General features: G+C 55.6%; 4 protein-coding genes and 1 non-coding gene across 5 annotated transcripts; 3 read left to right on the plus strand and 2 right to left on the minus strand.

Annotated features, from left to right (window-relative positions):
• Positions 1-245: 245 nt before the first annotated feature.
• M406DRAFT_243343 (uncharacterized protein) lies at positions 246-786 on the plus strand (the record flags this gene model as incomplete). The annotated part of the gene is made up of 2 exons (XM_040916208.1): positions 246-474; positions 566-786. Coding segments are annotated over 2 exons (450 nt in total), but the record flags the coding sequence as incomplete, so codon positions are not given.
• Positions 787-3,242: 2,456 nt separating this feature from the next.
• M406DRAFT_269583 (uncharacterized protein) lies at positions 3,243-5,368 on the plus strand (the record flags this gene model as incomplete). The annotated part of the gene is made up of 2 exons (XM_040918015.1): positions 3,243-4,030; positions 4,114-5,368. The coding sequence occupies 2 exons, from the start codon at positions 3,243-3,245 to the stop codon at positions 5,366-5,368; spliced, it is 2,043 nt and encodes a 680-aa protein (XP_040771217.1).
• Positions 5,369-6,127: 759 nt separating this feature from the next.
• Positions 6,128-6,198, plus strand: M406DRAFT_t116. Its single transcript has one exon. It is a non-coding gene; the product is annotated as a tRNA-Gly (tRNA).
• Positions 6,199-7,771: 1,573 nt separating this feature from the next.
• Positions 7,772-8,785, minus strand: M406DRAFT_358561 (uncharacterized protein). The gene has a single exon (XM_040923933.1). It carries the CDS (start codon positions 8,004-8,006, stop codon positions 7,827-7,829), a length of 180 nt encoding a protein of 59 aa, XP_040771218.1. The 5' UTR covers positions 8,007-8,785; the 3' UTR covers positions 7,772-7,826.
• M406DRAFT_348535 (family 41 glycosyltransferase) lies at positions 8,742-14,083 on the minus strand (the record flags this gene model as incomplete). Its single annotated transcript, XM_040922400.1, has 4 exons — positions 8,742-9,374; positions 9,516-12,117; positions 12,212-13,451; positions 14,044-14,083. 4 exons carry the CDS (start codon positions 14,081-14,083, stop codon positions 8,742-8,744), a joined length of 4,515 nt encoding a protein of 1,504 aa, XP_040771414.1.
• Between the last annotated feature and the right edge of the window lie 106 nt (positions 14,084-14,189).

The raw sequence follows: 14,189 nt of genomic DNA on the forward strand, positions 1-14,189 counted from the left end.
TAAGCGCCCAGCCGCCCTCTAATGCTATAGCACATACACGCGCCCCGCACTCTGACCAGCCGTGATGTTTTTTTATCGAATGTTTAGCAAGGTTGGAGTCACCGCACTGTCACTGTCTTAGCTCTTGGTTCAAGTACGTGAGCATCTCAGTCGAGTATTAATTGATACTTCTTTGGAACCAAACGCCTTTTTTCTACGCCTGACAGGGAGTGAGTGTCCTGCAGCCGATGCAAACTGGAGGGAAGATGGGCTTTGATGAGAGCGTATCGGCGCTCCTCTTGACGTATGACAACTGTCTGGCCCTGCTGAAGGCCTTCAAGCGGCAGAAGAAGCAAGATGGGTCCCGCAAGACCACCAAGACTAGCGAGCGGCAGGCCCTACTGAGGCGCTCGCTGAGGACAGACCGGAGGAAGGTCGAGAGCGCGTACTCGTCACGGGTGTCCGTGGCTGGGAGCCGTTTCGAGAAAGGCGACTGTGAGAAAAGGACCCACTCCCCCTCCCAACCAGCGAACCGTGCTGGTGTCAAATGGATGGATACATGGACTAAAGCGTGGGCACTGCACAGCAAAAGCGAGGTCAGCGCTCGACAAGGTACTGAAGAGGCTCAACGCCGCCATCAAGAGCCTCATACGGCTGGCGAGCAAGGGTCCCAACCCGGCCCTGGACTACCAGTCGCTGACGTCGCTGTCCAACTCGTCGAGGTTGCAGGCGATTAAGACGTTTGATCAGCTCTCCCACCGTTTGGATAGCAAGGCGTCTCATGGCTCGGTCGTCTCGGCGAACACCAACGCCCGGTCGTCCAAGTCATCGACAAACACGACGACAAGTTCTACGACCAAATCATCAGGGACATCATCCAGGTCGTCACGAAGCAAGACGTCCTCGAACGCGAGGAGTTCCCCACCAGCCAAGACTATCAAACGGAAAAGTATCAAGGCCGCCACCAAGAAGGCCGAGGAGACCAGCAAGCCTACCACCACCACCACCACCACCACCAGCAGCAGCAGCTCTTCCTCTTCCTCTCCCACCGCCGCGGCCCCCAGGAGAAGACTGACCGAAGCACCATTGCCACCACTGCCACCGCTACCACCACTTGCACCACGCCTGGAGTCGTCCATCCAGACGCCGCTCCTGGACGCGATGGAACGCAGGGACAGCGGCGGCGGAGTTCCACTCACACGACGGCTGTCCAACATGACCAATCGCTTCTCGCTCATCTCGGCGTCCTCGGACAGCACGAGACTGGGTGAGATCCCAGACCGCAGGTGGCGGCGGGCGCTCCTCGACGACCTGAACGAAGGGTCCAATGAGTACTACAGCGCGCCGGTCGTGTATCCGCTGAAACCGTATCAGCCAACGGTAAAGGAGAAGAAGTTCTTGGGTCTGTTCAGGAGGGGCAATTAACAAGAGAGAGAGGGTGGGCTGGCAGGGTTATGGCTGTGGGTGTGGGTGAGGATGAAACGGGAAAGACTGTTCCCGGGGTTGCAGCGCATCTGTGTCTTTCTTGGTGGTGGTGGTAGGTGTTCATACTCAAGTCAGACACTTGAGGAGAAAGAAAGAAGAAGAAAAAAGAAGGGAAAAAAGCAGGCCAGCGGCATAAGAAGATGGCTAGCTTGGTTGCCAGAATGCATTTGACAACGCAAGGAAGAAAAAGGAAATCCCATGCGGGCCCCGTCTTTACCAGCTATGGTGCACGGAGAAAGAACCGTTGTCGCCCGCCCTCCTTCCTTATATGACGATTCACAACGTAGGTTGCGTGCCAGTACTTTACGTCTACTGCACACGGCCTGCAGCTGGATGATGGATCTGCTTATGAGATGGGCCGCCTTTGCAGCTGCAGCAGCAGCCGAATGTCACCACAAATTGAAACTTTTGTTGTGATACCGGGGATCTTTTCCTCAGTAACGACAGCCTGTACGCACAAGAGAGAGAGAGAGAGAGAGGGAAAAACCAACGGGACTCGCCACCTTCCGGGACGGACAGCACCGGGAATATTGGCCGCATCTGGCCAGAGGCGGCGTACAATGCAGGGCAGGCAGGGGACGGGAGAGAAGAGACACATTGATAGGCGAATCGGCCTTGCAGCTGCCTGATGTGGTTGTGTTATCGTCTACTATGTCTCGGTCTCTTGTGTGGGATGTCTCATCAACAAAAGCAAGGAGAGGGAGGGGTTCTCTTGTTTTAGTTCGCCCAGGTCGTGAGCGTGGTAATCTCCTTGAACAAGTTCTGCGGACAGACACCCTGGACAGACGTTTTGCGTGAAGAAGACACGAAAATTTGATGCCTCAGTTTTTTCTTATTCATGTTTGTGTATGCATAGTGCCTCTTGTTCTCGAGTGCCTGCAAGCTCATTAAATGGTGAGAGTGTTGTTGACTTGGGAGCCTTGGAAAGAATGTTTATTGTAAAGTGACCTTATGCTTGATACCGGACATCAGAAAATCGTCTTCTTATTTCTCTCTTAGAAGTCACAATTAGTAGATGAGCTGGCCTTGCTTGTCTGTAGTGTCAATTGAATTCATGGGACGAGAATCCACGGTGGTGCAGGATGGCCAGAGCAGGCGAGGAAATCTGTCTAGACCGTATTCAACCTCTTCATCGTAGGGCAACTGCAATAATGAACCTCTGCTGATTCTTTCTTCTTACTTGTACTTTTCAGAAAATAATTTCCAATTTTTCTTTCTTTTTGCAATCTTCCCAGTATCAACAAATGGTATATCCTGGTGGAGATTAAATTCGTCCAAACGATGCGAGTTTACTTAAGCTAGGCAACTAAGATTCCCAAGTGCTTGCTTGTGTGGTCAAGTACGTTTAGCGATGCGGCGGTATGCCTTGGCGGCAAGTTGTTTGCAGTTTAGCAAAGCTTGGTAGCCCCACCAAAACCCAACGAACGGACAACCTGGAGCTCCTTTGCTCAGAGAAGCCTCACTGTGGCAGATGCCCCTCCAAAAAAGGTTCAACCCCCTCCACATCTCCTTCCCTTCCCTTGCCTACAGCACCACCCCACGTCTGAACGTCTCGAGGATTTCCCACAGCTCTGAGAGGGGGCAAGACGGAGAGAGACGACGCAAGCAAAGAATTTTCCATGGTACCATCTCCAAGACCATGAACACACGACAGTAAAAACCATATCCCGCATCCAACATCAACATCACCAAGATTTGGCCACGCGCCTTCCTTCGAACAAACCAGGCCGACCTGTCACGACCGATTGGAACCCCCCAAGGCGGAACCCAGATTCGCCATGACCGCCAGCAGCCTGACCAGCCTCCTCGCCCGGGCCAGCATAGATGACCACGCCGAGGCCCTCGCTGCTGCCGATGCCACCCTCGCCTCCGACCCAAAGTCCCTCCCCGCGCAGCACACAAAGGTGACAGCCCTGCTCCGCCTCGAGCGCTACGACGATGCCCTGCGCGTGATCGTGGCAGGAGGCGACGCGCTCGAGAGCCGGTGCGCCCTGGCCAAGAGTTACGCCCTCTACAAGACAGGTGCCCTTGACGAGGCTTCGGAGCTGCTAGCCAAGCACAACCAACAAGATGGTGATGGAGATAAGAGATCCGGCGGTAGAGCGCTGAGGCACGTCGCCGCCCAGGTGGCTTACCGCGCCGAGAGGTTCGACGACGCCCTGCGCCTGTACGAGGGCCTGCTCCGGGACGAGAAGGAGGAGGAGCGGAGCAACGTGGGCGAGGACACCGATCTCAAGATCAACCTGCTGGCGGCGCACGCGCAGCTCGAGTGGCAGGGAAGGGGGGACCTGGTCCCCGAGAAGAGCAAGAAGCCCGGCCGGGAGGACCTCGAGGCCTTCGAGACGGCGTACAATGCTGGCTGTGGGTGTGTGGCCAGGGGGGACCTCGCCAAGGCTTCGATACTGCTCAAGAGGGCTGCCGATCTGTGTGATGCCGCCGAGGACCTGAGCGAGGACGACAAGAGGACCGAGATGCTGCCGATTCTCCTGCAGCAGGCCTACGTTCTCGCGCTGATGGGCAAGAAGGAGGAAGCCGCCGCCCTGCACAGGGGCGTGGAGGACTACGAGTACGTATATCACTCCCCAGCCAGATTTCTCTCTCTTTTATATATGGGGTGTGATTGTGTGTGCTAACAGCAACATGGAACAGCATTTCCGACGATGCCATCAGTGCCGCTGGCAAGTGGAATGCCTTGATCTCCAAATCCCTTACCAACCCTTTCATGGTCCAGAGGCTCTCCGAGCTGATACCTGAAGCCAAGACGGGCAACGGCAAGCTGTTCAGCCACCAGACCGTAGGCGTCATGCGCAATCAGGCCGCGATCGACCTGCAGTGTTATAAGCCAAGCGCTGTCAAGAAGCGCACTGCTCACCTCATCAAGGCCGACCCGACGCCCTCAACAGACCTAGAGAGGGTGTCGTGGGGTTACCTAAACGCGGCGGCCAAGGCCAAATCACAAGCAGACAAGGAGGCTCTGACAAAGGTTGTCGAGCTCCTGGAGGAGCGACCCTACGATGTCGGCCTGCTCCTGACCGTCATACAACTCTACGTCCATGCCAAGAAATACGACAGCGCCATGGACGTCCTCCACAAGTTCTTCAAGTACGTCGAGGAGGCTGGCGAGGCCGGCCACCAAGATGTCCGATACGCGCCTGGCCTGGTCTCCCTGGCCGTGGCTCTGTACCGCACGCAGAACCGCAAGAAGGATATCCGCGATGAGCTCGGCCGGGCAGCAGCGTACTGGCAGAGCATACCAGAGAAGTCCTCGTCGACAACCTTGCTGCGGGAGGCGGGCGTGGAGCTCCTCCAGTCATCGAGGCCAGCCGATCTGACCACCGCAGGCGCTGCCTTTGAGAGCCTCGTGTCACAAGATCCAGACGACCGGATCGCACAGGCCGGCTTCATAGCGTCTTATGCAACCACCGACTACGCCAAGGTCGAGCCGCACCTGTCATCCCTCAGCTCCGTCGACGAGCTCACGGCAGGCATCGACATCTCCGCCCTCCTAGACGCAGGCGTGCCCGCCTTCCCGGTGCCCCAACAACCTGCACCAACTAGGAAGAAGCGCAAGACAGAAGAAGGCGCCGAGGCGGCATCAGCACCACCCGCCGCTGCCGAGACCACGACCATGCCAAGTTCCCAGCACAAGAAGAAGAAGTCACGCCTGGCCAAGAACTACGATCCGAACGTCAAGCCGGACCCGGAGCGCTGGGTGCCGCTGCGCGACCGCAGCAACTACCGGCCCAAGAACAAGAAGGGCAAGAAGAAGGCGGCCGAGTCGACACAGGGTGGGTTCGTGGCCGGCGAGGGCGAGATGTTGAACCTGGCGGGCGGGGCAGGCCAGATCAAGGTCGAAAAGGCGCCACAGGGCGGGGGCGCCAAAAAGAAGAAGGGGAGGAAGTAAGAAGGATGCGAGTTCTTGCGTGCGTACACACGTACATCCTAGAGCTCAGCACGGGCAGTCTGTTTACAGAGGTACAGGATTGTTTTTGTTGGAATAAGAAGGTTATGGTTTGAGGGTTTTTTTCTTCAGGAAAAAAAATGGAGAGGTCAGGGGCGGGATGGGGCAGATAAAGGCATAGAGGATCAAGAGATGGCTGGCTTGGAGTACGAGTCGTTTTGTCTATGTCGTATCTGGAGGCTCTGCCGCTGGGTGAGGACTCAGGCCTGGAGACTTGTGGAGGAGTGGTCAGATCACTCATCACACCCTGCAATAGCAGCAGCAGCAGCAGCAGCAGCAGCAGCAGCAGCTCCAGCAAGAAAGTTCAAGAAGACAAACCAAAATTTCGAAAGAACTTATGTGCCGGTCTGCGTATGTGACTTGTGGGTGCTGGTGAAGTTCGGGGCTGTGTGGCGGCTGCTGTTCAATCACCTACATACAGCAATAACAGCCAGAATTCTGCTCGATTCCCCCGCGCGCCGGCCCTCTGCGGCTTCGACAGAGGTTATGTATCCCATCATCTCGGTCGTGTATGTACCAGGAAGTGATTCGCAAAGACCATGGTTTCTTTTCGAGTGGACTAGGCATAATTTAGGCATAACTTGAAAGCAAACCATGAGAATCTCGCAGGCATGACTCTGGATATTAGTTGGGACCCGTTTTGGTATGGACTATATAGGCTGCAAAAATTGTGCAGTTAATGTACATCTAGCCCGGTACAGGGCGCAAATGGTTTAGTGGTAAAATCCATCGTTGCCATCGATGGGCCCCCGGTTCGATTCCGGGTTTGCGCACACTTTTGGACTTTTTTCCTACTTTGTCTTTTCGTCTTTCTCTTCCTTCACTCTCTGTTTATTTTCATTTTGATTATATTTTCAATTGGTCACTCATGTTCATTTCTCCCTTTCTCTCTCTTTTCCCCTCTTCACTACCTTTGCTTCTGAGGAAATAAATCGTTGTCTTCAGGTGAGAGTTTCAGGACAATCCATTCTATAATGATGATGAACGACAAACATGATTTTCGTGGCAGACAGACGTTAGAACGCGCGTATCCCCCCCCCCCCCTCTCTCATTTTCCTCCTTGCAGCTGCGGAAGACTGGGTCTGGGCCCCAAACACGTACTGTCCCCTTCTCAAACATATCCATGCTTGCGAGTGGTTCATCAAGCAGGACTCACACAAAAGCACCTGTGAACGGAGCGGGCCATGAGGTGGGTTTCCCCCCCGGCGGTGGGATGATATGGAATGAAAACGTCGTTCGAGCTTGAGACGCGGGTTACGGAGAACTCGGACGACTTGGGTCTTCTACGATGAGAAGTCATCTCATCAAGCCATCGTCAAGGAAAGGTCTATGGGGCCGGTGCATTCATCAGCTTTGACAAAAGAAAGGCAAAGTTCAGAACCCTTCTGCAATTGGTTACTGGGACAGTGTGACGGACACTGCGTTCAAGCCAATTCCATCATGTTGGGAATAGACAGGGATGATGGATGATGTACACCGAGGCACTCACTGATAGTAAATACGGGGGAAAACCCTCAGTTTGTGTGTATATGAATAGCGGGTTTGCTGAGAAAGCAGAGTTTGTCCACAGCAGCGCCCACCTTGCCGCAGTTGCGAAACGAAGCAACCACGAGTCCAAAGAATAACCTGAAACCATCAACTACTCACTGGCATACATACTACAGACCAAAGAAGACTAAGAACCCAAGGGCAGGGGTGTGCGAATCATTCGTCACTATAGGGAAGAAGTTGGGATGGCCATAAGCATACCGCCATTCTCCAGCTGGTCCTGCCTCGGGCTCTGCCCGTGTAACGACTTTGACAACGAGAGAGAACTGAATTCGATAGAGGGGGCGGTGGCTACACCAAGAGAAGCCATGCCTGAACGGCTTGTGCCTGTCAGAGAATGACTTGGCAAGCCCCGATTCCGGGTCACATCTTGTTACATCTAACACAGTCCACACAGCTAAAGTTGGAGGGGGTTGGATGTGTGTCCAAGAAGAAGTATGGATCGGCTGAAATGATGGTATTAAAACAGTAAAGCTAACTGCTCAATACCAACATGTTTGACTAGTCCTTCAATCAGCATCAGAGAAAGCAAACCAGTTTGGCAGATATCATCAAAACCTACACCTCTGCTGACTATTTCCAGCCAAATGCTCCCAGTCCCTGGCCCAAAATCATCTGCAACAAGCCCAACAATGTTGAGCAGGATGTTGAGGATCAGTGCATTAAGAGGCTCTAGAGGGTTGCATGAAGAGGATCACTCTGGTCAGTCAGTCATTTTGGTCTGGCCCACGAGACCTAATCCCAGGACACTTCACCCCCCCCCCCCAAACACAGATCACAAAGCAACAAGCAAAGAATCTTGTCAATAGAATAAATTCAAATTCATCTCCTGATAATTCATCAACCAGCAGGACTACCACACGAGCCCCCTCTCAGCTCTCCAACCCAGCTTCTCTGAACTGCAGCAGATTGCCAGGTACATGAGGATGAAGAGTGGTGGTGTGAAGCCCGATATGGTGGGGGTATAGTTGTTCATATAATAAAATGTCCCGCTTTCGCCCGCTCGCCTTAAAGGAAACCCAAAGTCATCCATATCTCATAAAATGCGTACCGTATACCATCGGTAGTGACGGTCTGAGCACCGGAAGAAGAAAGAGAAAAGATGAAACAAGTGAAAAAGAAAAATCCACCAAAAGCCGTACCCAAGAGCGAAAAGGTCCAACCCGGTTTTGACTGGTCAATCATCGCGGGTCAAGACCATCTCGCATCCAAGGGTGAGCCATCAAAGGAATTAAAAAGGAGAAAAGAAAAGATGGAAGAAGATACTTCTTGGCCCAAACAAAATAAGCTCCGGTGGATAAGAAATGTATGGGGGGGGGGGGATTGTGATGTTATGACGGTCGCGAGCTGCTGCAAGGCAGTGACAACAAAAAGAACACTGTTTGAAAGAACAAGAATGACCAAATACAAAACCAACAGATGCTCTATGACACTTGCTCAGATAAACGCCCTTGTAAACTCGGCTCGGTTCCCTTGATGTTTGTTGTTGACAACTCTTGTGTTGCGTGGATGTCACCCATCTCACCCGCCTGTCCGCCCCCCTGTTTTCCAATCCGCAGAACTTGCGTTCTGAAACCTGTGATCCTCCTCTTGAATTTTGTATTGAAAAAAGTACAATCCCTTTTTTCCTACTCCTGACTCCGAAATTTGCTGGTCCTGTGATCCCCCCACCCGCCCCTCCGTGTTGGCAGGGCCATAGTGTGTGTGTGTGTGTGTGCGTGCGTGTGGTCTTTGATCAAATCTGAGAAAGGCTGAACGTGTCGACCAATCACAAATATATATCCCCCTCAATACCGTTCACCCATCTTCTCCACGCCTCCTCATATGCGTCCTCAAGATCTCTAACCCAACGCCGGGTGTTGAAGAGCGCGCAGCTCCACTTCGCCTCGAACAGAAGCTTCCTCAGGTCCCACAGCCGACCTTCAGCCTGGCCGTAGCCCTGTGGGGACATACGGTACGAGATCCCGTTGGCGAGCTTGATAGCCTTTTCCTCGTAGGTTTGATCATCCTCTGCAATGAGATCCGTGGCGGCCTGATTGCCAGCAGCATTCCTGGGCAGTGCGCCCTTCAGGATGGAGGCGGCCATCCTGGAGCACATCTTGTATTTGTACCTGGTGAGGGTGAGAAGCGGTGTGCTGGACCACAAGACATCAGCCGCTGTGGTGTGTGCGTTGCACTCGGGCGTGTCGAGGAACAAGTCGCAGACGCGGGCACGAGAGATGTGGTGCTGCTTGGGTGCCACGTCGGTGAAATAGATGCGCTTGGCAACATGCGGTGCCCACTCTTCAGCTGTCTCTCTGAGAGCGCGCTCGCCCAACTCTGGAAACTTGAGGAGCCATAGAATCGCCTTGGGTGTCTTGTCGAGGATTCGTAGCCATGTGCGGAAGGTTGTAGGGTCAATCTATACCCGCCAGCGTCAGCCCAACTCATAGCCCAGAACCGAGGACGAATTCTTGTTCAAAGTGGGGGTTTGAAGAAGAAAAAAGAAGGAGAAGAAAAGAAAGAGAGAGAGAGAGAGAGAGAGAGGAAAACGTCGACTTACCTTGTATAGTTGATTGAAATTGCCGAGGATGATGGCATCATCCGGGATATCGGGAAAGATGGACTTCCGCATCACCCACCGACGACTCTGCTCCTCTTCCCAGGTCACACCCCGCTCTATCATGTCGGCAGACTGCCTGTGATCGCAACAGAAGAAGGTGTCCCTGCAGAAGATGATGTTCTCAGAATACACCCAGTCCTCGGCCTCGCCCTCGGCGTCGTCGCGGAAGACGTCGCTCAAGGTCAGGTTGGATCTGTACGGCCGCAGCGTCTCGGGGGGGATGGCAGTGGTATCTGCGAGGAGATAATCGCACCATTCCGCCCCGAGGGTGCCCGCAAAGCCCATGAACGACATCTGAATCGGAGCCGGTCGAGCTGCAAAGATCTCGTTGCGCGCACCTCTTGTGTAGCCGTTGAGGTTGACGAGGATGTGGATGCCGTCTTTGACAATCTGCTCGACCAGTTTATCGGAGGACCAGCTGCTGACGTCCCGGAAGACAGGCGCCTCGTTTTCGATCTGCTGACGATGCACCGACTTGTCGCTCGCCGTAGTGGCATAGCAGAAGGCCTTTGCCCGGGCCTGGTTGTGGAAGCCGAAGACGGACTGCATGAGGTGAGCCAGTGGATGGTTATTGAAGTCGGAGGACACATAACCAATATTGAGGCAAGGCTTCGGCGGAGCAGGTGGCGGATAGACCGACTTTGGCAGCCAGGGTGAGCGGAGCGTGGAACACGAGATCCTGAGCGCGTTGCGCTGCGAGATTCGCCGCACGTCCTTGGCCGTCAGTGGATTGGTGAAGGTATGGAACGGTAGCACCGTCGGCGCGGACGGGATGGTGAGGCTGTTGGGAGGCCTGACGCGGGGGTAGCCTCGCGGCGATTCAACCCCGCGCACGTGCCTGTCCAGATACCACTTCCGCGTGGTGGTGCGCGTTAACCGCTCGATCAGCCGAAGCAGCTTGGATCCTTCCCACGGCTTGCCCGCCCATGCCTGCAGCTCTGACTCCAGGTCCAGCGACGGTTCCATGGTGGGCACGTCGGTCGCAGTGAGCAGGGAGACCAGCTGGGCCAGGGCGGCCGGTGTGGTGGTGCCGACCCCCCACCTCGAGGCCTCCTTGAGCTGACGAGCTACGATATCAACCACCTTCTTCATGAGACCGAAGCCGCTGCGGCTCTCCTGTGCATCCACGAGCATGCCCTTGGCGTCAACGTGCCACCTGTCGAACTTGCCACCGTTTAGGTACACGCCGCCGCGTCCTTTCCAGTCGCACACAGAGTTCAATGCCGTCGAGAGTCCACATACAGCCTCGGCAAACTCGGGGTTTGCATCTACAGCCCGCCTGTAGAACCTGATTGCTTCCTCAATACGCCCTCGGTCCTTGACAGCGTTGGCGAGATTGGTCAGGGCGATGTCGAAGGTGCCATCGCATTCCACCGCCCTCTCGTACATCTGGATGGCGAGATCCAGCTGGCCGATGTCCTTGAGCAGGCTGCCCAGGTTGGTGTGAAGATGGACGTGATGCTTATCGAGGTATAGACCGTACTGGTAATATGCGAGGGCCAGCTCCAGGCCACTCCCCTGCGTAATGCCGGGAAGCCGCTGGGAGTAGGCAAACGCAGACACCGTAGCAGGCCCAGGTGCGGCCTGCTGAACGCTTGCGAGGAGGATGCCGACGTTGTTGGCGGTGGACGGACTCTCCTGCAGAGACAGGGACAAGTAGTACAGCGCCAGAATGTCGCTGACGCTGCTGGGCTGCGCCGTTGGACCGACATTCGAGGCACCAGATGACATGGCGTCCTGGAAGATCTTGGCGAGTGACAGGAGAGCATTACTCGTCGTGGACATGGCTGTTTTCTTCTGGGCGCCGTCGGCCACGTATCGAAGCCCTGGCAGCTGCCCACCGGTCATGGAGAAGACGAGCTCGGCAGTCCGCTTCGCCGCCTCCGGCGCCAGCAACAGCGGAGCGGAGAGTGGTGTCTGTTGCTGCTGCTGCTGTTGCTGCTGTCGTTGTATAGGTTGCGATCCGTTCGGCCTAGGGGCTAAAACCAGCTGGATCCTCCTGATCAGGTTCTGAATGCAGCCGAGATCCCGACCTGCGCTGATTAACACGGCCTCTTCAAAATCCATGGACGCACGATTAATCTGTCTCAGCGTGTAGAGCATGTTGCCCTTGGCGTGAATGAGGCCCAACATCTTGCCGTTTTCACTGGCCGGTATGTTGTAGCCACTGGATCCGAAGTCCTCCTGCGATCTGGTAGACACGTGAAGCTTGCGGACAGCCTGGGCTGCCAGCGCTTCGTCTGAGTTGGGCAGCGGTGTCATCTCGCCAGCCTGAGCAGAGTCTGTACCGATACCCTTCTTGTGTCGCTTCTGACGATGCAGTTCATCGTATGGTTGGATACGCAGCTTATGCTGGACACGTTCTATGATCTCGACGGCCTCCCGATTCCGCTGCGTGGATCCCAGCAGCCCGACGAGATGTTCGACTGCCTCAAGATAGTCTGGTCGTGTGTCGATGACCCTGTTCCAATACCGTTCTGCCTCATCCAGGCGGTTGAGACAGTACAAGGTCGCGCCTATGTTGGAAAGTGCTTCCACATGACTACGGTGAAAAATGAGTGTGAGTATATGACTGGCTCATGAGCAGAGCTGAGAAGTGGGAAAGGGGGGCGTCCGGGGGGGGGGGGTCAACATACTTTTCGTCCAGCACGACAATTCTCTTAAACCATTCAAGACCGTCCTCATGACGCTCCAGGCTGTAGCACAGACAGCCACCCATCAACATGCCGTCTATCCATTGCCAGTTCGTCTGTTCACACAAGTTGCGGAGCATCTCCAGAGAGGCTTTGGCATTTTCGCGTGGATTCGACTGGAGCATCACGTTGCCGTACACGGTTGCCGTCACGGTGGGCTGATGAGGGTGAAGGTACCCTGCCACCGCGCCGGGAAAGCTCTGGGGGGACCTCTGCAGGTGAGGAGCAGGCCTCGAGACCAGGTGCTTCGGGGGTCTTGGGAAGATGATGCTCTTGAGCGACCTCGAGGCGGTCCTGCCGTGCTGAACCTTCTTGAGGCGAGTCGCGTGTGTCACGAGGTCGGAATATGCCTTGTGGGCAGACAAGAGGACGCTCTCCTTGAAGTTCTGCTGTGAGCCATCCCCTGCATTGCCACCAGCACCGGCAGCAGCAGAGGCGGCGGCGGCGGCGACGGCTGCGGCGGCAGTAGGGCTGGAGGCAAGCGATAGGTTGTTCTGCAGGCGATGGGGGGACTGCAGCGTAGAGGGAAGAGAATGTCGCGCGAAGCCGTCGTCCAGCATGTACGGCATCTGGAACGGCGAGTTTTGGCCGTAGCCCTGTCCAACCAGGGCCCCCTGAGGCAAGGGGGCCTGGACGGCGACGAAGCCACTCTCATAGGGGATGTTATGTGGCGGATAGCCGGACGAGAAGACCATGGGCTGAGGGAAGCCGACAAGAGGACCATCGGCATAGAGCGGCGTGGAGGGGTTGAACCCCAAGGGCGAGGGCACTGCTGGGCTGGCCGCACTCGGGTTCGGATACGTGCCGAAGGGCCCGCGTAATGAAGGACTCAGACTCATGGCGTGCATCTGGGCAGACGGCGATGGCATCATGGAGCCATAGCCCGGACTGTATCCCAGGCTCCCCTGTGTGCGATAGCCACCGCTGGCGGCGTCGACCGCCTGGCGAAACGCATCGTTCTCCGTACGGCCCGCACCAGGCGACTGCGAGATGGAGAACCACGACGGGCTGTTGTTGTTCATGGCGCTCAGGGACCGACCGGAGCTTGGACTGGGGAAGACGTCTCCCGACGGGGTCAGGTTCAGGTACTTTTGCGGCGGTGGTCCAGCAGCCAGCTGGGTCGGCGTCCCGTCGTAGCCATGATCGATGGTTCCGTTGGGTGTCTTCCTCCGTAGTGAATGTTCTGTATAGGCGGGGACGGTGGAGTTGTTGTTGCTCAGGTTGGTAAAGATCTGGGGCAGAGGGGCTTTGTTCAGAGGGGTCGATCGTGGGAAGAGATCGATGGTCGGGTAGGTATGGAACGATCTTGGGCCAGGTCGCGAGGGGGGCACATTTGGGTCTTGCATGTCAAACCGGCGATGGTCGGTCGGCGAGGCGGTGGCATGATGAATCTGTTGGCCCGCCCTCCCGTAGGAGACTGGCATAAACACCGGCACCACATGCGGCGGGTGGTGCTGGTGCTGGTGCTGTGTTGGGCTTGGCATCAACTCCATCGTGACAGCCTTGTGGTCCTATTAAGAGCCAGATCAGGTATATGTCGGTAGGGCGAGGCTGAAGAGGTGCAGAGCGAGCGCCCTCCCCTTAGGGAAGGCCTGATGTTCGTGACCACCACCACGTGTGTGTGTGTGTGTGTGTGTGTGTGTGTATGTGTATGTGTCCGTTTGTCTTTTTGTATCTGTCCGTCTCGCCTTCGTGCTCGTTTCTCCCGTGCCTTTTTATTTGTACTTTTCTTTCCACTATGTTTCTTTCCTCTTTCGACAGAAACGGTCACGCACGGTTGAAGTAGTTGATGATCGGAGTGGCGCCGTCTGCCATAGTCTGTTAGCGGTCGCGAGTCGATCTCTTAGCCGGGCCAAACGGTTTAGGGAACCAAAATGTTGGAGAGGTCCGAGGCGCGAACGAACGGACGGACGGCTCTGGC

Source organism: Cryphonectria parasitica, assembly GCF_011745365.1.
Source record: "Cryphonectria parasitica EP155 unplaced genomic scaffold M406scaffold_10, whole genome shotgun sequence".
NCBI lineage: Eukaryota > Fungi > Ascomycota > Sordariomycetes > Diaporthales > Cryphonectriaceae > Cryphonectria > Cryphonectria parasitica.

What these genes read in the sequence shown, in the direction of transcription:
- M406DRAFT_358561 (XM_040923933.1), bottom strand. Translation starts at nt 8,006, where the DNA reads ATGGATGACTTTGGGTTTCCTTTAAGGCGAGCGGGCGAAAGCGGGACA.